Source organism: Amphiura filiformis, chromosome 2, assembly GCF_039555335.1.
Source record: "Amphiura filiformis chromosome 2, Afil_fr2py, whole genome shotgun sequence".
Taxonomy (NCBI): Eukaryota; Metazoa; Echinodermata; class Ophiuroidea; order Amphilepidida; family Amphiuridae; genus Amphiura; species Amphiura filiformis.
In genome coordinates, this window is record NC_092629.1 from 97,447,644 (window position 1) to 97,473,316 (window position 25,673).

The window sequence follows — 25,673 nt, forward strand, 5'->3', positions numbered from 1 at the left end:
GCTATTGTCAGTAGCCTTAGTCAGCCTCCTTCGGCCCATGATGCGACACAAAACTAGTATTAAACAAGAACTTAAACAGGTCGATATAAAATGGCTATGCGTGGCGGTGGATTCAACCTACCATGGCGATCATCTGCCATGAAGATATCGGGGCGATGACACTGTGCGGTACTCAACTTTGGAAGTGACGGTATGTGCCTGTCAATAGGCCCCCTCTTTTGAAGTCGACTATACCCGATGACCCCCTTTTTTTAAAAATCATACCCGATGCCCCCCCCCCTTTTTTTTTTTTTTTTTTTTTTAGTTGCAGTTACCCAATAACCCCCTTTTTTTGGTTGCGGCTACCCAATGACCCGGCCTTTTTTCTACAATAGCATCATCAAAATTTCACGAAATAATGCCGAAACTTGCTCTTATTTCAACAAATTTGTATAGGAAAATTTGGAAAATTTGGAACAAGAAAATAGAATTTTGCTCCGTTTTTCAAAATTTTCAAGGACAATTTGCATATTTAACGTACGGTCTAAGCCTTTTTAGAGCGCGAGCGTTGTATTTAAAAAGCGCCCCAAGAATGGGTGCCAAAAATCGCTTGCCCGCCCCCCCCTCTCGGCTTGCCAAAATTGCTTCCCCCCTTTCGGCTCGCCAAAAATTCTTGCCCCCCCCAATTTTACCCTCCCCGGGCTCATAATTATTGCACAGCCCCTAACACTTTTAATTGGTCATTCTGTATTCATTTGATTTATGTGTATGAAATAAACTCACCACCAAACCAATTCCTGATTATCAAGAACTTTTATTTAAACCAGTGGCCTACCGCATTTTTATATATACACACCATGTACCAAACAACCTCGTTATATGCAAGTGAGTTTTTGTAAGAAAATGTTTACATTTTAGAAACTCCGGCTTTCATTCCGCACCCCTCCCTCGCAAAAAAACAACAACAACACCATGTAGGCCTACTTTTGTCGTGGTGAGGGGGGGGGGTCGGGAGCCCCATCCCCGAAGTCCTGAACGAGCACCCTAGAGTTGGCCATGTCATGGCCTGATGTCTTTTATAAGTCTCCGTATCTGCTACAGTTGAGTGTTTCTAGAATGTTAATGAACTAAAAGTGCATTCACCCAAAACCTTGTTTATGACGGTCAGCTGATCTGTAGTGTACATGCTGCAAACCTGTGAAAATCTGGTCGTCAGTTTTCCTTTGTAAGTGATAGGCCTTTTCTTTTGTAAAGAGATATACACAACAATATTTAACGTTATTTTAATACTCAGTGATCAAAATACAGCCGGGCCACACAGCATACAATCAATCTAGCCCGACACAGCCAGGATCATGTCAGAAATTAGTCCGAATAATCAGACCCAGAACAAAATATTATTTTCTGACATGATCGTGTACTGGGTCTGAACTGTTTCCATATGAAATCTTGATGGCAAATTGGACAATAGAAGCACATGGTTCTACGTGACAGCTTTTTAATCCCTATTCATGTTACGTGAATCACGCTATTGTGGACCATCCTTCTGATACTTGACTTGAGTGTTTGGACAAGCGGAACGGTCTTTTGTCTACCTCTCTGTTTGTAAACAAACCAGGAGGTCGAAATCGCCTCCTCGCCGAATACGAAAGTCAGCGTAATAGTACGGCACTAGTCAGAAATTAATATTTTCAGTTTGTTCTGGGTCTGACCCGGGGGTCTGATTATTCGGACTAGGGGTTCCCAGGTTATTATTTATTAGGCCCCTAACAGTCAATTTTGAGTTTCCCGTCACATAATGTCTGAAAACAAGTGAGGTAACTTTTTCATTATTCATTATTCATTATTTTTCTGCCTTTCATTATATGACCAACACGCATGTAAAATGTGTTGTTATTTGCCGCTCACTCACTTGAAGATGGATGTTTAGCCCAAATGAGATTCAAAAGTATATTAAAAAGAGTTTGCAAGGTTGACAGCAAAATGCATGTTTTGATTTTGATTTTTCCACAAAAAATAAAGGGATATTCATTTTTTGTGTGCAAATATAACCAGTTTTTATCTGTATTTTTTGGAAAATCACAATAATGAATTCAAGTGAGGGTCAGAAAATGAAGTGAGGGCGGGTGACGGGAAACTCAAAATCGACTTTCCTTGGCCTTAGCCATCATACGATATGCCTATGACATGTGGAACAGGGTCAGAATTTCGTTTCACAGTGCGAGAATCAATCTTGATTCTTGCAGAATAGATTTGCGGGAATCATTTGATTCCCGCAAATCAACTTCTGTGTAAACTACAAACGTTTGCGGGAAACAAATTTGATTCACGCAAATCTGTTTACGAGAATCTTTGCGATCTCTGATTCACGCCGAAATTCTGACCCTGTAGAAAAATAAAGTGTAATACCGGTACGGTGTAGTACTAATCAGTATCATCATGTACGAGTTTCATCCTCTAGCCTGGCCCAGTGGCGTGGGCGTGCGTAGGATTTGTTGACTGGGGGCACACAATCCTGTTCCCCAAATGACTGTACCCATAATGTGTGCGCAAACACCGCAAGTGTCTATGCGCGAAGCCCTTAAGGCATGTGGTCCAGGGGCCCGCCTGTATAAACCTTAAATATGGCTGTTTTAGAGTAAGAGGTAGGCCTACTGCTTGTAAAGCGATCACCAATCATGCTTGCACGCTTGACAGTATAATAACTTCGCCCCCGGAACTCGCTGATTAGGGCCTAGTACTTTGCACACCAACCACATTGTAAAAATTGTTTGAAAGCTCTGCGCGCAGGGTTCGATTTACTTTGATAAAATTTGCGTAGCAATTTTTAGCGAAAACCTAGCTTATTTAGGCGATGTTCTATATAATATATATATATACTGTAAAAAATTGCTATACAAGCTGAAATTTGTGTAGCAGATTGTCCAAAATGGGGAGCATTTTGCTCCACGACACCAGTTAAATCGAACCCTGTCTGCCTGACTACTTTAAACTTACAATTGAAATTTTAACACGCTCTGTGCACTTTCACTCTAAAGTTTTGGTGCGCTACATACCTTTCATTTGGATTGTCTTGAGTCTGTGTTGGCGGAAGAGGGGGTCATAAAAATTTTTGACACAAGATAAGGGGGGGGGGGTGGTAAAAAATTCAGCCCACGATGTGCGGGGGGTCATATAAAAATTGACTCCGGTCACCGACATATTCATGACGCCCCCTTCCGAAGAAAATTACATCCCCCTTACTATTTAATATTTTGAATTTGAACAGTTTAAAATTTAGTTGAAGTGCAATAATTTTTTAGCAACATTTTTGATGCAATCGCCTGTGTTTAAGCTCTGCTCAGACAAGATCGCCATGATCATGATATTAAATTAAGCCCATAAATCTAGGCCTACGGCTATACAGGGGTAGCACTAGGTTGCTTTTTGGGGTCCCGGACTCACCAAAATAGAGTTCAGGGGTCCCTGCAAACCCCCAGGTTTTCAATCTAGCACTATTGCAGACATACTATCTATGCTGCATTTGTGCAACTCGGACTTACCAAACTCTACTCCGGACCCCCTACTTTTTAAATTTTCTGCAAGTTCGGGGGTCCCTGCGGACACTGGAGTGTTTAGTTCTAGCGCTACCCCTGCGGCTATATCTGATGCCCAGAGCAGGGATTGGGCGAGAATAGCCAGGGGTTGTATCTGATGCCGGGAATGGGGGCTTTGCTCAGGCTTTATGCTTTATGTCGGGGACTTGGCCGTGTGTTAGCGGGGGAGTTGAACATTAAAAAAAGAAAGCTCGGCCCTAGTCCTGGCCATCCTGGGTACCCAGGGGCTGTGATTGCATTGGATTTGACAGGCACTAGCTGCATGCTCTGTGAGTACATATCGGTGGATTTATAAATTTGACTTTGAGGACATTGTGAAAAATAAATAACCTCTTCATGTATTATTTGGTTCTTGCAGTTTGACGGGGTAGTAAGTCGATCCCAAAGATGAGAAGGGCTTCATGTCATCTGCTACAATGTATGTCTACCCAGGGTATCTGCAGGACAGGGACAGACATGACAAACCAGGTCTTCAGGCACAGTGTGTCATTGAAAAGGCATCTATCACTTAGTACTGCAAGACAACAGGTATGTGTACAGTCAGATAGGATAAGGGCAAGCACAGAGAGGACATGGACAAAGATAGAGGACAGTGACATACAGGACAAGACAGGTCATGAGGCATTTTGTCATGGAAAAGGAGGACTGCAAGACAACAGGTAGGTGTACAGACAGAGAGGACAAGGGCAAGGACAGAGAGGACATGGACAAAGATAGAGGACAGTGACATACAGGACAAGACAGGTCATGAGGCATTGTGTCATGGAAAAGGAGGACTGCAAGACAACAGGTAGGTGTACAGACAGACAGGATAAGGGCAAGGACAGAGAGGACATGGACAAAGATAGAGGACAGTGACATACAGGACAAGACAGTTCATGAGGCATTTTGTCATGGAAAAGGAGGACTGCAAGACAACAGGTAGGTGCACAGACAGAGAGGACAAGGGCAAGGACAGAGAGGACAGGGGCAAAGATAGAGGACAGTGACATACAGGACAAGACAGGTCATGAGGCATTTTGTCATGGAAAAGGAGGGCTGCAAGACAACAGGTAGGTGCACAGACAGAGAGGACAAGGGCAAGGACAGAGATGACAGGGACAAATATAGAGGACAGTGACATACAGGACAAGACAGGTCATGAGGCATTTTGTCATGGAAAAGGAGGACTGCAAGACAACAGGTACCGTAGGTATACAGACATAGAGGACAAGGGTAAGGACAGAGAGGACAGGGACAAAGATAGACTACAATGACATACAGGACAAGACAGGTCATGAGGCATTATGTCATGGAAAAGAAGGACTGCAAGACAACAGGTAGGTGTACAGACAGAGAGGACAAGGACAAAGACAGAGGACAGGGACAAAGATAGAGGACAGTGACATACAGGACAAGACAGGTCATGAGGCATTGTGTCATGGAAAAGAAGGACTGCAAGACAACAGGTAGGTGTACAGACAGACAGGACAAGGAGGACAGGGACATCAGGACAAGACAGGTCATAAGGTGCTGTGTCATTGAAAGGGCATCTATCACTTCATACTGCAAGACAGATAGGTGGACAGACAGGACAAGGACAGAGAGGTTAGGGACAAAGCTAGAGGGTGGACAGACAGGACAAGACAGTCCATGAGGCACAGTGTGTCATTGAAAAGGCATCTATCACTTAGTACAGCAAGACAACAGGTATGTGTATAAAGGAGGACCAGGGCATACAGGACAGGATGGGTCATAAGGCACTGTGTCATTAAAAAGACATATCGTTGGCTGTATTCCATAGTGGCATATCGTGGGGCACCGCGAATAAACAACTTTTCGAGAAATCGGGTTTGATGAAATGCCAAATATTAAATCGAGTTGTGTAAATCAGACATTCATTATATTTTGTAATTGATGGGAAATTTCTGTAGTAAAGAAAGAAATTAACTTACATAATTTATCAAAAATGGTAAAAAATTAAAAAGTTGATTAAATCTACGATTATTTTGAAAAAAATCATGTGATTTAAATCGCAATTACGTTGATTTAAATCAAGCAACCCTGTGGTATGGCTTACTGTAAAATATCCACGGTTTACACTTTTGCCGTACTCAGTATGACGAAAAAGAGCACAGGGACAGGACAAAACAGGTCATTGAATAGTGTAACGAAAATGGATTTTTGCTCATAAAATTGGTTATTTGAGTTTGTGTTATTCTTATTTTTGTATTGTTACACGTACCTATCTCTCTTGGACTAGTTATCATGTTTTTATAACCAAATTTTACCAATTTTGTTTAGTCTTCAATTTCGACGATCTGGTCATACATATTTATAAGCTTACTGAGTTAAGAGTACGGTATTGTATTACTCATCAGACATTGATTTTGTTGCCAGATTTTCATGATCTGAATTCTTTTATTGTGCAAATTAATTAAAGTTTTAATATAGCAAAGCATAGGTGGAAATACTGTCAGAATTACTTTTATTGAAATCTGAATTGAATTTCAGCTCAAATTAATTGATTTAAAATGATGTGCATGCATGCATGGAATGCAGATGGCAGTAAATTTCATGCCTGAAATTGTGCTCTGAATTTTTGTGTTATGGATGAAAGGCACTCTCATCGTTTTATAAAAGGAACTTCCTGTTTATTCTATCAATTGTGCAGTTCTAAACTTCAGAAACAAGGAAAGTAAGTGGATAATCTGCCAGTGACTTAAAAAAATGAATTGATTAGGCTGAAGCCTATTATTTTCTGATTTTATTTATTGATTTTTATATCACAAAGAAATTTGACTTCTGATTGATCTAAATTGCTCAATTGCCAAACTGATAGACAAGCTGGCATCAGTCGACAGCTCCTGCCACGAGTATTACGTGCAGGACAAAACATGTCATGAGTGTCATATGGAAGTTTGTTCACATGGTTAAAATGTATCGTTTCATTTTCTTACAGTTGGCGCCGATATCTGATCAAGCCGTAGAAGCGTTTACTGGTGTTGTAGGAGAGAAAAACGTATCGAGAGCAGAAATTATTAGAGAACAACATGGAAGAGATGAATCTTATCACCCGTAAGATAATAATTGGGTGTATTTCTGACACAATTGGGTGCATTTCTGACACAATTGGGTGTATTTCTGACACAATTTGGTGCATTTCTGACACAGTTGGGTGCATTTCTGACACAGTTGGGTGTATTTCAGACACAATTGGGTGCATTTCTGACACAATTGGAAGTACAGTCCAACCTCTCTTATCCGGACCTCTTTTATATGGATCTCTCTGTTATCCGGCTGTGAAATCTTCACAGGAAAATGTGTTTTTGATGATTTAACACCTTAATTCCATGCTCTGTTGCATCTATGTTGCATAAAGCACTAAGCAATCTTTTAGTGCTATTATCCCATATTAGCACAATCTTTTGTTGTCACAATTTCAGTCCTTGGAACTTTCAATACAGAATTACATGTAATTCACTTATCCGGATTTTTCACTTATCCGGACAATGCTTGGTCCCATCATGGCCGGATAAAAGAGGTTGGACTGTAGTGTTTATGCATTGGAATAGGAATTGAATTTGATTTTGGCCATTTTTCATTTCAATTCAATGAATGGAATCAAAATGTTTTTTTTTTTTTTTTTTTCATTTTAATTCAATGCATTGAATCAAAATGTTTTTATTCTTTCATTTCAATTCAGTGCATTAAATCGAAATGTGATTTTTTTTTTCATTTCAATTCAGTCATTGAATCAAATTGTGTGGTGTTTTTTTTTTCAGTTTGATTCATTGAATTGAAAACCATACAACATGTATTTTGATTCTGCCATTTCACCTGCATTGTCAGCTTATCAGTTACAATAAATTTTCTCCCTGAACTGCTTTGAACAAAATGCCTGGTAAAATGTATCAGAGTTGGATATAAGAATTGAATTTGAATATGAATTGAATTCAAATGCTGTGAATTGGAATTGAAATTGGTTAGCAGTTAATTTCGATAGTGGAATACAGGCTCCTTGCCCCTTTTCTTTTTTTTTGCTTTCCCGATTTTCTCTTTCACATTTAGTCAGGGGGAGCACTCTGCACCACTGCTGGCTATACTACTGAATCCTAGCTAAGACCTCTCCTTTGTACATATACGATTGAGCACTAAATACATTGCTAAATATTAAGCGCCCTCTTTTTTGCATCTATACTGAAGGTGTACATTATCAGATGTTGTTGTGTGGCCAAGGAGCACGGAAGAAGTCAGTCAAATCGTCAAAATTTGTGATCAAAGTAGGATACCCATGATACCGCTTTGGAACCGAACTGGATTTGAAGGTGGTAGCTCTGGTATGAAGGTAAGATGCATTGGGAGACATTTGGGTGTATTTAGGAGACATTTGGGTGTATTTGGGAGACATTTGGGTGTATTTGGGAGACATTTGAGTGTATTTGGGAGACATATGGGTGTATTGTGATCAACGTAGCATACCCATGATACCGTTTGGAACCGGGACTGGATTTGAAGGTGGTAGCTCTGGTATGAAGGTAAGATGCACTGGGAGACATTTGGGGGTATTTGGGAGACATTTGGGTGTATTTGGGAGACATTTGGGTGTATTTGGGAGACATTTGAGTGTATTTGGGAGACATATGGGTGTATTGTGATCAACGTAGGATACCCATGATACCGGTTGGAACCGGGACTGGATTTGAAGGTGGTAGCTCTGGTATGAAGGTAAGATGTATTGGGAGACATTTGGGTGTATTTGGGAGACATTTGGGTGTATTGTGATCAACGTAGCATACCCATGATACCAGTTGGAACCGGGACTGGATTTGAATGTGGTAGCTCTGGTATGAAGGTAAGATGTATTGGGAGACATTTGGGTGTATTTAGGAGACATTTGGGTGTATTTTGGAGACATTTGGGTGTATTTGGGAGACATTTGGGTGTATTTGGGAGACATTTGGGAGATATTTGGGTGTATTTGGGAGACATTTGGGTGTATTGTGATCAACGTAGCATACCCATGATACCAGTTGGAACCGGGACTGGATTTGAAGGTGGTAGCTCTGGTATGAAGGTAAGATGTATTGGGAGACATTTGGGTGTATTTGGGGGACATTTGGGTGTATTGTGATCAACGTAGCATACCCATGATACCAGTTGGACCCGGGACTGGATTTGAAGGTGGAAGCTCTGGTAAGGTAAGATGTATTGGAAGACATTTGGGTGTATTTTGTCTCTCTGTGTGTCGGGTGGGGGTGTGTGTGTGTCTGTCTGTCTGTCTGTTATCAGCTAATCATATCATCATATTGTCTTCTTCCACTTCCAGGGTGCAGTCACCATAGATCTTACACAGATGGACCAGATTATAGATTTCCATCCTGAAGATTTTGATGTGACTGTAGAGCCTGGCGTTACCAGACATGCACTCAATGATTACCTCAGAGATCAGGGATTGTGGTTTCCTATTGGTAAGTCAAATGCACCCAAATGTGTCAGAGATACACCCAAATGTCTCACAAATACACCCAAATGTCTCACAAATACACCCATTTTGATGTGACCGTGGAGCCTGGGGTAACCAGACACCGCTCAATGATTATCTCAGAGATCGGGGATTGTGGTTTCCTCCCTGCACCCAAATGTGTCAGAGATACACCCAAATGTCTCCCAGATACTCCCAAATGTCTCACAGATACACCCAAATTCTCCCAAATACACCCAAATGGCTCACAAATACACCACTTTCTCATTATTCATTAAGTTTCAATATCAGTCAAAATGTGGAATTAAACACAAATCAAGCAATATTGAAGGTGTATGTGAAGCAAATTCCATGGAGCAATTTTAGATGGTGGGTTCAAACTTTCATTCCTTGCTTTTTAAAGCAAGAGAATTAATATGAGCTAAATGGAAGATGCCAATGACATGGTTCCAGCTGAATTGGAGGTTACATGGCTGCTAGTTTCACATCCCAAGCTGCCCAGGAGAGTACCATACTTGGTTGATGGTGCTGTATATGGGCTGTTTCACAATCAGGGTACACAATTAGTGGGTTTCACAAGGGTGCAAAATCAGAGTATCTTAATGTGATTGTTTTAAATGTTAAAGTGGTTTAAATATATCAAATTTTCAAGTTCTAACAATTATTTAGCCACAAACCACTATTTTTTTTCAAATATTATTTTTAATTGGATATATGAAGGAAAATGGCCAAATACCAAAGTTTACAAACAGCATTACAATGATTTGATGCTGCCTTTTTTTAACTCCAAAGTTGTCTAATATTATTGCTGACAAATATAGCTTTCAAATGATGTACAGATTGTATATTATTTAAACATCAATTTTTCACAGAATCATGTTAACTGATGAAAATGGATCAAATATTGAATTTGACTAAGAGAAGTTACTTGCAAGTTTACCAAAACAAGTAAAATCTACACAAATATGCATTTAAATGAAGCAGTAGGTTAGTATCTTGTCTCATGTCAAGTTTGGGGGTCATACTACCTAGCGTTTTTGAGATATGAAGGAAAATGTGTCAAAAAATGTCCCCTCCTTTACATATTTTTGTTGACTATTTAATTGGAGCATAAAATCAAAATAATAACATTGATCAAGTGGATTTTGCTATTTTCATGTCTGTTTGTATCCAACCCATGTTCCTAGGTTCACTTTTCTTTAGTTCAAACAAAGACAATCCCATTATTTGAATAAAATGCAAAAACCATTGATTGTAAAGGAGGAGACTCGTTTTTTTTGACGGGCTGAAATCTTAAAATTGGAATAGCAAATTATTTCTCCACAAATCACACTTAATTATCATCAGCAGTTCCTATTATGAAATTGAATTAGTTTTCACCATCCTATCAGTGTGGGAATATATAAAATTAGAGAAAGTCATAATTTTGTATTATCAAGCGTAAAGGAGGGGACATTTTATGATGTGGCAAAAGAAAAAAATCTATAGTGAATTTCAAAAATTGGTTCTTATCCCTACAATGGTTGCACCTTGAGCTATTAAAAATGTAATTTAAAAACATGGCACCTAACTGCAAAAATATATTGCAGATAGAATAATGCTGTAAAGGAGGGGACATGATTTTTTTGACATCACTTGGTAACACTCTTCCCAACTCCGCCACTTGATGTCCAATCATGATTTTTGGTACTTTGAATTACAGGATACACATGAAACTTTTCACCCATTCTGCACAATTTGGAAGGGTTTTAAGAGTAGTATTGCGAACCAATCAAAGAAAATCAAAAATAGTTGGCAGACTTCAAAAAATGGAATTTCTTCTTACTTTATATCAGGATGCAACTTTGGTCAAAGTCTACAAAAATCAAAATTATTTCATCACTGCACCTTCGTTACCATAGCAACGGCCAAAACATCAAAATGACCGGTTTTAGACTATTTCGGCACTTTTACAAGGCTAAAAAAATAACAAGTTTCAGGATTCACCATATAAAGGAAAAATAAGGTAAACCTTGAGAGTTCCACGACATAATTGGCAACATCTAAGCTTTCTAAAAATATAGTTGTTTTAACAAACAGTCTGTCCTACTTGGGATATTCCATTGTTTCAAATAGGGGTGTTTTTCGTAATTTTTGACTTTCTGAAATATAGCAATATTCAATGAGCTGTAACCCCCAAAGTGGTGCTTTTTATATGTTATATTTTTCAGTGTGGCTGAACTAGATAGTACTGTACCCAAATAAATAAAAAAAAGTTTTGGTAATTTTAATATAGACAAACAGTGTTGCCATAAAGATAGGTATTTTTCCATAAAATAAGAGTTAGACCAGGTTAAAAATGTTACCACACATGAAAGGAAACATTCTCACATAGTTTTTCTGGACCAGTTTTTCATGAGCAACAAGAATTTACGAGGTAAAAATAAAAATCATGTATCCTGAGAACTTCCTGTGAGGGCGCTTTATTCAAAATGGCTGCCAAAATCCAATGAAAAGCTACTATACGTTTAAAAAGGTCGCATAAAAGATAAAAGTGACTAGATTTCGGATTTGTATTGATGGAAGTAATGTATAACTATGTCAAGGTATTAATAGAATGGTACCAACATGTCACAGTTGGGACGCTTTTCAAAATGGCCGCCAAAATCCAATAAAAATCATATATATGGTTAAAATAGTCACTTATGAGGTATGATTGCAGTGGCGTAACATCATAGGGGCACGGGGTTACATGGCCCCCAATCGATCTTAATTTTAAGAATCCAAAAAAAACGGACTGCCACCCATATTGGTTGGTGCCCCCTCCCATATGATAACTGGTGCCACGCCACTGTATGATTGACCAGATTTTGGTTAAGCATTGATAGCAGTAATGTAAATTTACGTCAAGATATTAATAGGAAGGTGCCAGGAGGTCACAGCTGAGGGCACTTTTCAAAATGTCGGACCAACATAGTACACCGTTAAACTTAAAATAGTCACTTAAAAAGAGGTATAATTGACCAGATCTTGAATTAATATTGATCCCAGTACAGTAAAATTAAGTCAATGTAATAATAGGAAGATACCGGGGTCACAGTTGAGGTTGCCTTTCAAAATGGCCACCAAAAAGAGCGGCATGATATCAGCCACAAAGCCACAGATAAAAGTGTTAAGAAAGAAAGTTGTCTTTGATAAGAGAATGTAATAGTTGTCTTTGATGAATCATTCAATAGGTGTCTTTGATCATTGTCATCTCTTAGCAAGTGTTTCAGAGTGCTATATAGCGAGCTACAAAGTGCTATATAGCGAGTCAAGATGGCTAATATATGATCACCAAATCTCCAAAATGACCACCAGAGAATTGTCCCTATGTATTGACAAAGGGCAGGATATTTACTTCATACTCTTCTTGGTTTCACTGAATTCTTTTATTGTGTGTTTATCTTCGAGATCACTCACATCGATATCACTACATTAAGAAAATTATTCTTCATTACCTAGCCTATCTGAAATCAAAGCGGCATATAGGTCATATATATCTTCTTTTGTGAAAACGTTGCATTCTCTGAAAAGAAGATAGCTGCACTTTGAGTCTGCTAAAACCTTTTCCTTCTTTGACACCAATAGACTGCTTTGTTCTCGATGTTGGTAAAGAAACTGTTGAAATCACAAGACAACTGTGATTACCTGGCGATAACTTTGGATGTTATTATTGTCATACCTCTTGTTTTTCTCTCAACATACTTGATGCTTTATGTCAAGGAAAAATGCAACAATGATCAATTGTCTTGCATATAGGCCTACTGGCAAAAGCGAAATCCTCATACATGACTGGTAGGTGTAAATGTCCTGACTAAACCCATCGGGTCAACGGCACATGCAATGCCAGTTGCCTCTGCTGTAACTTCAAGAAGAAAAGTTAAAAAGTGACACACTGGCCTATTCAAAACAACACGGACTAGACATCTGGTTTGAGAGTGGTAAATGGCTAATTTGTGTGTGCCTTTGATTTAAAAGAAAAGGAACAAAAGGAAACTGCAATAAAAGAGCTGAAAAAGTACAAGTTATGAAAAGTACAGAGAAGTAAAAACTGAAATAAATATTGCTTTAAAATAAAGCTTCATTGAAGAAACTGTGTAGTCTCCTTGTTGCGCTGGTTGGAATCTTTTTGCACATCGTATAGGCCAATTTGTCACTTTTAAAACGGGATCTTCGCTCTATTCAATTGCTTGTAACTTTTCTTCTTGAGGTCACATTGGATTCAATGTGGTGTCATAATGTGCAGGATTAGATAGTGCATCTATTACAAAATCCAATTTACCCCAATATGGGTAAGTTTTGAAATAATTGTGCTTATTTTTCCAAGTGTAACTTGGATCCGGGGGCACTCAACTTTAGAAGTGACGGGTATGTGCCTACCGGTGTCGCTAAGTAGAGGCCTATCGGTAACAATGCGTTATTTAAAAAAAGGGGGTCATTGGGTACAAACAAAATAAAAAATGGGGTCATTGGGTATAATATTTTGAAAAAAAGGGGGTCATTGAGTATAAGATTTCAAAAAATGGGTCATCGGGTAGAATTTTTTTATAAAAATGGAGCAAAATTTGAAAGTTTTGACATTATTTTGTTGCATTTTGATGATGTTCTCTAGAAAAAAGGGTCATTGGGTAGCCGCAACCAAAAGGGGGGGGGTCATTGGGTAGCCGCAACTAAAAAATGGGGGTCATCGGGTATGACTTAAAAAAGAAAAGGGGGGTCATCGGGTATTAGTCGACCTCAAAAGAGGGTTGACAGGCACATACCGTCGCTTCCAAAGTTGAGTGGCCCCCTGGGGTAAGGATACTTTCTTGGCGCAGTATATTTAGTTAATATGTTGCCCTTTGTGAACATAAATTATTCCTGTGGACATTTTAGTGGTCATCTTGACTTGGTGACTCGTTCTTTTGCACCCTCAAAACGATAACTTAGAGGTGACAATGATTGAAGACTATGATTACATCAAAGACAACTATTTCAATGTTTCAAATATTTTTTTCAATAACATTATCTGAGGCTTTGTGGCTGATTATACTGTACTTTGATAAATATTAATCCAAATTCAGATCGATTATGCCTCTTAAGTGACGGTGTACCATACATATAAGCTTTTCATTGGATTTGGCAGCCATTTTGAAAAGCGCCCTCAACTGTGACCTCCTGATAGCTACCTATTGAAATCTTAATTTAGCGTTACATTACTGTCATCAATACTTAAAACCAAAATCTGGTCAATTGTACCTCATAATTGACTATGGTAACCGTATAATGCTTTTCTTTGAATTTTGGCGGCCATTTTGAAAAGCGTCCCCAACTGTGACCTCCTGGTACCTTCTTATTAATATACCGACTTATTTATACATTACTTTCATAAATTCAAATCCATAATCTAACAAATTCTATCTTTTATCCGCCTATTTTAAGAGCATAATTGCTTTTCATTGGATTTTGGCAGCCATTTTGAAAAAAAGCGCCCTCACAGTAAAGTTTTCAGGATACAGGATTTTTACCTTATACATTCTTGTTCCTCAGTTTCTCCTTTCATGTGTGGGACCTAGCTCATTTTTAACCTGGTCTATTTGGCCGTTTTTCAGCATAGCTGTATGATAGGTAATAACAAGATGAGCAACAGCTTCACTGAGAGACGTTTTTTCTGGCAACACTGTCATTAAAATGTTATCAAATCGTGTCTCACTTTACGGTGTATTGATGCCAATTTCTTTTGGTACATTATCAACCCTAATCAGGATTTTCAGTGAAAGTAAATGCTCAAAATCCCTATTTTTCCACACTACCTTATAATGTCAACAATCCTAAAAAGTTCAAAGTTTCTGGCAACACTGCTCTCCAGTAAAACAATTACCAGAACTTTTTTTTCTATAGATAGGTAGACCAATACCTTATCTACCTACCCTGCAAAAAATAATTTAAAAAAAGCACCACTTTGGAGGTTACGTCATTTTTAAAAAGATCATTTTTTTTTTAATTAAATTAATGAAAAACACCCCTATTTTACAAAATGGTATCTACCATATTGAAATAATTAATTGTTACGTTTACTTCATTTTTGGAAAAGAACAAGGATGGATACTTTATTGTATGGGAGAAGATTATTTTAATTCACGTTCTTCATACAGAAATATGACCTAATATTTGAGCATTTTTCCAGTTGTGAAAAGGGTAAAAATAGTGAAAATTGGGTCAATTCATATTTTGGCCGTTACCATGGTAACCATAGATGAAGAGGTAAAATTTTAACCAAATTTATACATGTTGACTCAATGTCTAACCATGTGCAATGTATAAAGAAAATCGATTTTTTGAAGTCTGCCACCACATCTTTGATTTTTATACACAAGGTCTCTTAAATTGATTTGTAGTGCTTCACAAAATCTCATGTAAAGGAGGGGACATCATTTTGGAGATTTTTGACAATTTTTTCTTTGGGTCACATTTTTCTGTAATTCAAATATGCAAATGATTTTAATTTCAAAACTTAGGTGCATATAACTACATTTAGAAAAGTTACCCAGTAGTAAAGTTAAAATTCCTTTACTATATAAATTACAGCTTTCAAAATGTGCTTTTTGAAGATGAAACAGCAAAATGTCAAAAAAAGTGAACTTTTCACCATATAATGAAAAAACTAAGGCATTTGTGTGATTTCTTTAATGTGTGATTTTAAGGGGAGCAGACATACTTCATTTATAAATGAAAAGAAATCCTTCAGCTTCTTTCATTAAGCAGCAGGATGCTAAGAAACATGGATTTTGAAATATGTACCCTGATTGTGAAACAGCCCATATATTCCTCCGGACTCGCCACATCAAGATTTGTTAGTGTCACATTTAATTGAGACAGTTGATTTTGTACGCACTAGTAAGCCTCAAGCTGGTGTAGTCATTTTAGGAGACTTTAATAGAACAAATATGAAGTTCTTATGTCTGGGGAACAAGCTTACACAAGTTGTCGATTTACCAACAAGAGAAGGTGCTATTTTAGATCTGATCATTTCTGACTTTTCGGAGTTGTACAAGCGCCCGAGTGTTAGATCTCCCATTGGTTGAAGCGATCACAACTGTGTCAGCTGGGCGCCCGAGTGTTAGATCTCCCATTGGTCGAAGCGATCACAACTGTGTCAGCTGGTTTCCCATTCGGTCTAAACCTATCAATACTATACAGTCAAGGACAATTCAACCAATTAAGGACTCTGATCTCCGAGCTTTTGGTCTGTGGATTCAGAACCAGACCTGGAAGTGTATGATATGAATGATGTTCAATCCAAGGCAAATGCCCTCTATCAGTATCACATTCTAAGTGGGGGCATTGATACTTTCCTTCCATCCAAGACTGTCAAGTTACACTCTCGTGACAAGCCTTGGATGACGGATCGTGTTAAGGCCCTCATTGGTCTGAGACAGAGGGCTTTTGATGATGGAAACAAGTATGCTAGAAATAATCTCAGAAATAAAGTGATCTGAGAAATTCGGAAAGCAAAGGTTTCTCACAACCTTAACAAGATCAGAAAGTTACAAAAACTTGAACCAAGTAAATGGCACAGGGAGATAGGTAACCTTGTTTGTTTGTTTATTTCTTTTTATACTGGGTCCATATTCAGGGGAAAGTTTAAGTATTCCCCTGTTCTTCCATATGGCCCAGTTATTACATACAAAAATACAAATAAATAATTACAAAATGCTTAGAATAATTTACTATATTAACTTAAATTACCGTATTCATTCCAATAAGCGCCCAGGCGCTTAACAAAGTCATTTTGGGTGGGCGCTTATTTTTTTTACCTGGTTTACCTAATTTTTTGTGAGGGGCGATTATTAGAGATGAATTTATGTATGTTATAAAAGGGTCCTGAGACGTTCTAGTAGCTTTTCTGTGATGTAGAAAATTTATTGCAAGTTTACACAGGATGTGTAGTCCTCCAGCTATTTCACTATATCAACATCTATCTGTCACTTCAACATTAATGGTACCCTTTAGCAAATTGAATATACCCTGGGTGGGCGCTTATTGGGGCATGGGCGCTTATTGGAATGAATACGGTACATGAATTTCCAAAATTAATTGGGTACAACAATAATATTAAAAGATAGGTAAAAAATAATACATAGCACACACTATATTGCATTAATTAGACTACATTTTCAAATACATTGATAAAATTAATATTATTATTATTTCTTATTGCACTATGAGAATTTAAATTTTAAAATGATAAAACATTATGCCAGCATAATAATTTAAATCACGATTTCAAAATACAACAAACTACATTCAAATAATCAAAGGAAATGGATAAAAACTTAGTGGCTACAAAATGTAGGATAAAACACAATAATCAAACAGCAAAAAATTTAAACAAAAGAAATTTGGCAAAAGTTGATCCTGTAACAATCATTGCAATGCCTATTATTTAAAAATACTCAACAAAAGAGCCTAAATTTTAAACCAATGTTTGGTGGCAAGAGAAATTTATAAACCTACTATTTTGGATAGAATCTTGATTTAAAAACACCAGTACTGGTTGGTAACGGAGAAATGATTGAACCTTGCCAACTTGAATAAGGTCGAGAACACTATTCATGTCCCCAACATTGACCCGACAAATTTTAAAGCGGTTGCCAATGAAATTAATACCCAATTAGCCAGTTTCTCTCAGTCTCAAACAACACTCAAGCTGGATGATCTCCCTGCATACTTGCCCAGTAAAGATCCACCCCCTATCATTCAACCCTGGGATATTTATGATGATCTTAAGAAATTATCTGCTTCAAAAGCAGGAGGTCCAGATAATGTTCCACCAAGAGTTCTGAAAGAATTTGCCTATGAACTCAGTAAGCCTGTTGCAGATATTATTAATTCTTCTCTCAGGCAAGGTAAAGTACCCTCTCAGTGAAAGGAAGCTAATGTAGTGCCTATTCCAAAACAAACGCCACCTTCCATTGACAAACTTAAGCCAATTTCTCTTACAGCCGGTCTTGCCAAGGTTGCTGAAGGTTGTGTAGCCAAATGGGTTCTTGAAGCTATTCAGCCCTTCATTGATCATAGACAATATGGTAATCAGAAAGGAATGTCAACCACCTACTGCCTCATTGATGTTTACCATCATATGGTTTCTGGAGCTGAAAAGGCTGGTAATGTTAGCACTCTTGTCCTTATGGACTACACCCAAGCCTTCGACATGATAGACCATAGAATTGATGTCATCAATATTTTCGAATATGGGTGTCTCCCTTGCAATTGAGGAGTGGGTGATTGACTTCCTTTCCTCCCGTAAGCAAAGGGTTAAATACAAGCAAACCTTTTCTGAATGGGTTACTCTCTCTGGAGGTGTTCCACAAGGTACCAACATGGGACCTATAACCTTTCTTGCCATGATCAACTATGCCTTGAATGATGTCCAGCATACAAACATTAGAGACTGGAAATATGTTGATGACCTGACAATAGGTGAAAATCGGGCATATAGTGATGATAGTTCAATCCAAGAGAATCTTGATGCCCTGTATGAGTGTCTAAGAGCAATAAATTGGAAGTTGTACCCTTCAAAATGTCAGGCCATGCAAGTTTATTTTGGCAAGAAAGCTACCCCACATGTAGATCTTTCCATCGATGATCAATCATAAATTAGCTGTTGTTGAGAAGTTGAAACTTCGGGGTGTTATGATCCAAAACAATTTATGTTGGGATGAACAAGTTGATTCCATGTATGCGAAGGCCAATCGTAAACTCTTCATGCTCCGCAAACTGAAGGAAGCATCTCTATCACCTGAGGAGTTGTTATTGGTGTACAAGGGGTACATCCGGTCATCTGGTCTTACTCATAATCAGGTGGCCCAGCTTGAGAAAATTCAGAGACATGTTTGCAAATACATCCTTGGTAGAAAGTATACTACCTATGCAGATTCCTTAGCTACCCTTGAACTTCATTCGTTGTCTGAGAGGAGACAAAACATCTGCAAGGAATTTGCCCTGAAAGCAAGCACGTCTGTGAGGTTCTCATCCTGGTTTCCACCTAGTAAGTATCAATCCCACATGACTCTCAGAAGACAACCAAAATTTGGGTCTTTTAGATGTAGGACCCTACCCTTTCTCACCAACCTCCTAAAAGCAATGTAATTTTTTTTTCTTGCCAGTCATTTTTTGATATTGTTCCAAATCCAGTCAAGTGAAATTCTAATGAGTTCTTATTTATTTTCTTGTTTTTAATGTTTGAGTGTTTTAATTATAATGTATGTATTTTTCATAATGCTATTTTTAATGTAAATGTTATGCAATTCAGCCGTTGGCTGCTATGTGATTTTTTAATAAATATACAATACAATACAATATGGTAAGGCCCTTCAAAGTTAATTCTTTCCTGTCGCCAGCATGCGGTTGAAATTGTTTGAATGGTTTATATTGTGATTTTTTTTTAATTTGAAACATTTGGGTGTATTTGTGAGACATTTGGGTGTATTTGTGAGATATTTGGGTGTATTTGGGAGACATTAATTTTGGGTGTATTTGGGAGACATTTATATGTACTTGAGATATTTGGGTGCATTTGGTGTACATTTGGGTGTATTTTGGAGACATTTGGGTATATTGGAGACATTTGGGTGTATTTGAGTGCATTTGTTGTTTATTTGTGTGCTTTTCAGATCCTGGTTCCAGCCCATCTCTATGTGGTATGAGTGCAACTAGTGCATCAGGGACTAATGCTGTACGCTATGGAACAATGAGAGAAAACGTGATGAATATGGAGGTTGTCTTAGCTGATGGGACTATTATTGACACTGCAGGGAAGGGTAGAAGGACAAAGTGAGTAGGGGAGGGGAGGTAGGGAGGGGTATGAGGGCTACTAGTGCATCAGGGACTAATGCTGTACGCTATGTAATAATGAGAGAAAACGTGATGAATATGGAGGTTGTCTTAGCTGATGGGACTATTATTGACACTGCAGGGAAGGGTAGAAGGACAAAGTGAGTAGGGGAGGGGAGGGAGGGAGGGGTATGAGGGCTACTAGTGCATCAGGGACTAATGCTGTGCACGCTCGGCACGATGAGCGAAAACGTGATGAATATGGAGGTTGTCTTAGCTGATGGGACTATTATTGACACTGCAGGGAAGGGTAGAAGGACAAAGTGAGTAGGGGAGGGGAGGGAGGGAGGGGTATGAGGGCTACTAGTGTATCAGGGACTAATGCTGTACGCTACGGCACGATGAGAGAAAATGTGATGAATATGAAGGTTGTCTTAGCTGATAGGACTATTATTGACACTGCAGGGAAGGGTAGAAGGACAAAGTGAGTAGGGGAGGGGAGGGAGGGAGGGGTATGAGGGCTACTAGTGCATCAGGGACTAACGCTGTACGCTATGTAATAATGAGAGAAAACATCATGAATATGGAGGTTGTCTTAGCTTAGCTGATAGGACTATTATTGACACTGCAGGGAAGGGTAGAAGGACAAAGTGAGTAGTGGATTGGAGGGAGGGGTATGAGGGCTACTAGTACATCAGGGACTAATACTGTACGCTACGGAACGATGAGAGAAAACATGATGAATATGGAGGTTGTCTTAGCTGATGGGACTATTATTGACACTGCAGGGAAGGGTAGAAGGACAAAGTGAAGGGAGGGGTATGAGGGCTACTAGTGCATCAGGGACTAATGCTGTACGCTATGTAATAATGAGAGAAAACATGATGAATATGGAGGTTGTCTTAGCTGATGGGACTATTATTGACACTGCAGGGAAGGGTAGAAGGACAAAGTGAGTAGGGGAGGGGAGGGAGGGAGGGGTATGAGGGCTACTAGTGCATCAGGGACTAATGCTGTACGCTACGGCACGATGAGAGAAAACGTGATGAATATGGAGGTTGTCTTAGCTGATGGGACTATTATTGACACTGCAGGGAAGGGTAGAAGGACAAAGTGAGGAGGGGAGGGAGGGAGGGGTATGAGGGCTTCTAGTGCATCAGGGACTAATGCTGTACGCTACGGCACGATGAGAGAAAATGTGATGAATATGAAGGTTGTCTTAGCTGATGGGACTATTATTGACACTGCAGGGAAGGGTAGAAGGACAAAGTGAGTAGGGGAGGGAGGAGGGAGGGGTATGAGGGCTACTAGTGCATCAGGGACTAATGCTGTATGCTACGGAACGATGAGAGAAAACGTGATGAATATGGAGGTTGTCTTAGCTGATGGGACTATTATTGACACTGCAGGGAAGGGTAGAAGGACAAAGTGAGTAAGGGAGGGGAGGGAGGGAGGGGTATGAGGGCTACTAGTGCATCAGGGACTAATGCTGTACGCTACGGCACGATGAGAGAAAATGTGATGAATATGAAGGTTGTCTTAGCTGATGGGACTATTATTGACACTGCAGGGAAGGGTAGAAGGACAAAGTGAGTAGGGGAGGGAGGGAGGGAGGGGTATGAGGGCTACTAGTGCATCAGGGACTAATGCTGTATGCTACGGAACGATGAGAGAAAACGTGATGAATATGGAGGTTGTCTTAGCTGATGGGACTATTATTGACACTGCAGGGAAGGGTAGAAGGACAAAGTGAGTAAGGGAGGGAGGAGTATGAGGGCTACTAGTGCATCAGGGACTAATGCTGTACGCTATGTAATAATGAGAGAAAACGTGATGAATATGGAGGTTGTCTTAGCTGATGTAGACTACCCCGTAGTCCACTTGCCCATTGTGCATACTCTGGATATTGTATTTAAGCTTAAAACTCTGATTTAATTAATGTGTGCACAATTGATAGATTTTCACATCTGATCAGTCACCTTACTCCCTCTGTTTGTTAGCTTCCCAAGTGGACTACTGACATTGCCTTGCGGTTAAGATTTTTAACACAGGACTCTATGGAGTTGGGCGTTGGAGTTGGATGTAATGCATCTTTAAATGCATCTGCCTTGTGATTGGTCGCCCATACCTCGCTATGGTTTAAATCGTCTGGGCCCGCGCCATACACCGTAAACAACTGTCTGTGGTATTAGCGGCGCTTTTGTGTTGACGCGAAAGTTAATCTCTCATCAAACATCTAGCGCGTACTTGTGGTTAATGGACTGATAAACAAGTATGCTTGACAGTGTGTTTTTAGAGAGCAAAGTCCAGGGGGTAAAGTTCTGCTTACAATTCAAAGTTCATAGTCGAAATTTCGGGGTTCGCTATCAACATGGAAATGCTATCAATAAACTGGTAGATTCCAAAATCAGAATTGTTCAGTATTAAAGTGAGCCGTTATAATTATGCAAGATAATGTTGCATTCAATTACTTTTATTGTCACTAATCGTCTGATATTTTTAACTCCGATATGACCATTTTACTATTGAATACTTTAATTTTAATAAACATCAGTATAATTTTGAGTTCAACGAAATGGGTTCATCGTGACTAATAATAACATATTTTTAATAAATTTCGACTATGGCATAGTCTATAGCTGATGGGACTATTATTGACACTGCAGGGAAGGGTAGAAGGACAAAGTGAGTAGGGGAGGGAGGGAGGGAGGGATATGAGGGCTACTAGTGCATCAGGGACTAATTCTGTATGCTATGTAATAATGAGAGAAAACGTGATGAATATGGAGGTTGTCTTAGCTGATGGGACTATTATTGACACTGCAGGGAAGGGTAGAAGGACAAAGTGAATAGGGGAGGGGAGGGAGGGTGGGGAGGGGAATGAGGGCTACTAGTGCATCAGGGACTAATGCTGTACGCTATGTAATAATGAGAGAAAACGTGATGAATATGGAGGTTGTCTTAGCTGATGGGACTATTATTGACACGGCAGGGAACGGTAGAAGGACAAAGTGAGTAGGGGAGGGAGGGAGGGATGGGTATGAGGGCTACTAGTGCATCAGGGACTAATGCTGTACGCTATGTAATAATGAGAGAAAACGTGATGAATATGGAGGTTGTCTTAGCTGATGGGACTATTATTGACACTGCAGGGAAGGGTAGAAGGACAAAGTGAGTAGGGGAGGGAGGGAGGGATGGGTATGAGGGCTACTAGTGTATCAGGGACTAATGCTGTATGCTATGTAATAATGAGAGAAAACGTGATGAATATGGAGGTTGTCTTAGCTGATGGGACTATTATTGACACTGCAGGGAAGGGTAGAAGGACAAAGTGAATAGGGGAGGGGAGGGAGGGTGGGGAGGGGAATGAGGGCTACTAGTGCATCAGAGACTAATGCTGTACGCTATGGAACAATGAGAGAAAACATGATCAGAGGTAGCTAGGCTTAGGTGTGTTTTTGTGACACATTCCATAATTGGGTGTATTTTGTGTTTTACTGTTTTCAGGAAGACCTCAGCGGGTTATAATTTAACCAACCTGTTTGTCGGATCAGAAGGAACTCTGGGTATTATCACCAAGACGACGCTGAGACTCTATGGCATTCCTGAAGTTGTAAGTCTTAATCTATGGATATTTATTAAATGTCTTAGGAATACACCCTTATATGTAAAATACACCCAAATGTATTAGGAATACACCCAAATGTATTAGGAATACACCCAAATGTATTAGGAATACACCCAAATGTATTAGGAATACACCCTTATATGCAAAATACACCCAAATGTATTAGGAATACACCCAAATGTATTAGGAATACACCCAAATGTATTAGGAATACACCCAAATGTATTAGGAATACACCCTTATATGCAAAATACACCCAAATGTATTAGGAATACACCCAAATGTATTAGGAATACACCCAAATGTATTAGGAATACACCCAAATGTATTAGGAATACACCCTTATATGCAAAATACACCCAAATGTATTAGGAATACACCCAAATGTATTAGGAATACACCCAAATGTATTAGGAATACACCCAAATGTATTAGGAATACACCCTAATATGCAAAATACACCCAAATGTATTAGGAATACACCCAAATATTCAGAATGTAGATGACATTGAGACTTTATGACATTCCTGAAGTTGCAAGTCTCAATATAGGGTTATCTTATTAAATGTCTTAGAAATACACCCTACTTTGCTAAAATACACCCAAATGTATTAGGAATACACCCAAATGTATTAGGAATACACCCAAATGTATTAGGAATACACCCAAATATTCAGAATGTAGATGACATTGAGACTTTATGACATTCCTGAAGTTGTAAGTCTCAATATAGGGTTATCTTATTAAATGTCTTAGAAATACACCCTACTTTGCTAAAATACACCCAAATGTATTAGGAATACACCCAAATGTATTAGGAATACACCCAAATGTATTAGGAATACACTAGACTGCTGCCCTCATTCGTCAACCTTCTGGATTAACGACTGAGAAAACTATGTGGAAAAAAAGTGGCAGACTTTTGCAACCAGATTCTGGTTGCACATGAATATTAAGCAGGTTGCAAACTTTCACTGAGACTGCGCATTCCAAGACCGAGTTTGTTGTTTTTAGAACTTCAGAGTGTGATCTTGTCACAACGGTGCAGTACACACGGCGCGGTACACAGGCACTGCTAGTCAGTCGCGCTATGGCGCATTAACCAAAGTCGCAAGAGAATATTTTCATGAGTCCGCCACAATATGAACTGTAAGATAATCAGTCGTTACTACGAAGCATAACACAGTACATGCGCAGTGCAGACTGATTGGAATTGGTCTGGGAATACACCCCTGCTGTATTAGGAATACACCCAAATGTACATGACCTTGTGATTTGCCAGAAACCTTTCAGCAACCAAGGGCATCTGGCTATTTAATGATTGGGGCTAATTGACAAATGACACGGATCCCCACTGTGCTAGGAATACACCCAAATGTACATGACATTGTGATTTGCCAGAAACCTTTCAGCAACCAAGGGCACCTGGCTATTTTATGATTTGGGCTAATTGACAAATGACAAACAGTTTAGTGGCAGTACCAGTTGGGAGAATTGTAACTCAATTTGATCCAATTTGAGAAGATATTCAAAAATTGATTCATTTTTCAATAATTATGAGTTTTGTACAACAGAGTTATCCCATTTGGGGTAATTTCCACTTTGGGTGTTTTTACTTATTATAGATTCCGTATTACATTGAAGCATTGGGAAAAGGTTAAAGAGCATTGGATCTCGACCTCTCTTTTTGGGTCAGATGGAGCAGGATTGCGCTGCTGTGGTCTTCACAAGAGTACGCCATCCACTTCTATCAAAAGCCAAACGTGTTACACCATACATTCCATGTGATGAAACGTTCTTCACATCATTTGTCCAAGATGTTGATGTACATCCCCTTCGACGATGGCCTTCCACTGCTCCCTGAAGAATCTGCTTCTCAACTCCACCATCCTTTCTTACAATGTTGCCAAAGTAGTACAATTTCCTCTCAATGATGGACTTTCTGATGTTTAAGTCTGTGCCAAAAATACAGAGGCCCAAAACAAAACCCGACAATTTCACGCAATGACCGTAAAACAGATGGTGCAAAGTTATTATTGTCATTCATTACCACCAATTTATAAATTATTTTCATGAAAATAACATATTTTTTGACTTAAAATACGATTGAAAATGTATCTTCCTTTCACTGTTTTAATTCGCAGATAATACGCGATCAACAAGTATGCGA

At 39.0% G+C, this 25,673-nt stretch overlaps 1 protein-coding gene across 1 annotated transcript in view; it reads left to right on the forward strand.

Annotated features, from left to right (window-relative positions):
- Positions 1 to 5,207: 5,207 nt before the first annotated feature.
- The window catches only part of LOC140145344 (probable D-lactate dehydrogenase, mitochondrial), a 31,695-nt gene continuing 11,229 nt past the window's right edge, over positions 5,208 to 25,673 (forward strand). The window contains exons 1-8 of the mRNA XM_072167099.1: positions 5,208 to 5,264; positions 6,517 to 6,632; positions 8,032 to 8,092; positions 8,884 to 9,025; positions 19,716 to 19,875; positions 20,669 to 20,827; positions 23,090 to 23,206; positions 23,383 to 23,488. Coding sequence (XP_072023200.1) covers positions 5,208 to 5,264; positions 6,517 to 6,632; positions 8,032 to 8,092; positions 8,884 to 9,025; positions 19,716 to 19,875; positions 20,669 to 20,827; positions 23,090 to 23,206; positions 23,383 to 23,488 — 918 coding nt within the window. The remainder of the gene's footprint in view (positions 5,265 to 6,516; positions 6,633 to 8,031; positions 8,093 to 8,883; positions 9,026 to 19,715; positions 19,876 to 20,668; positions 20,828 to 23,089; positions 23,207 to 23,382; positions 23,489 to 25,673) is intronic.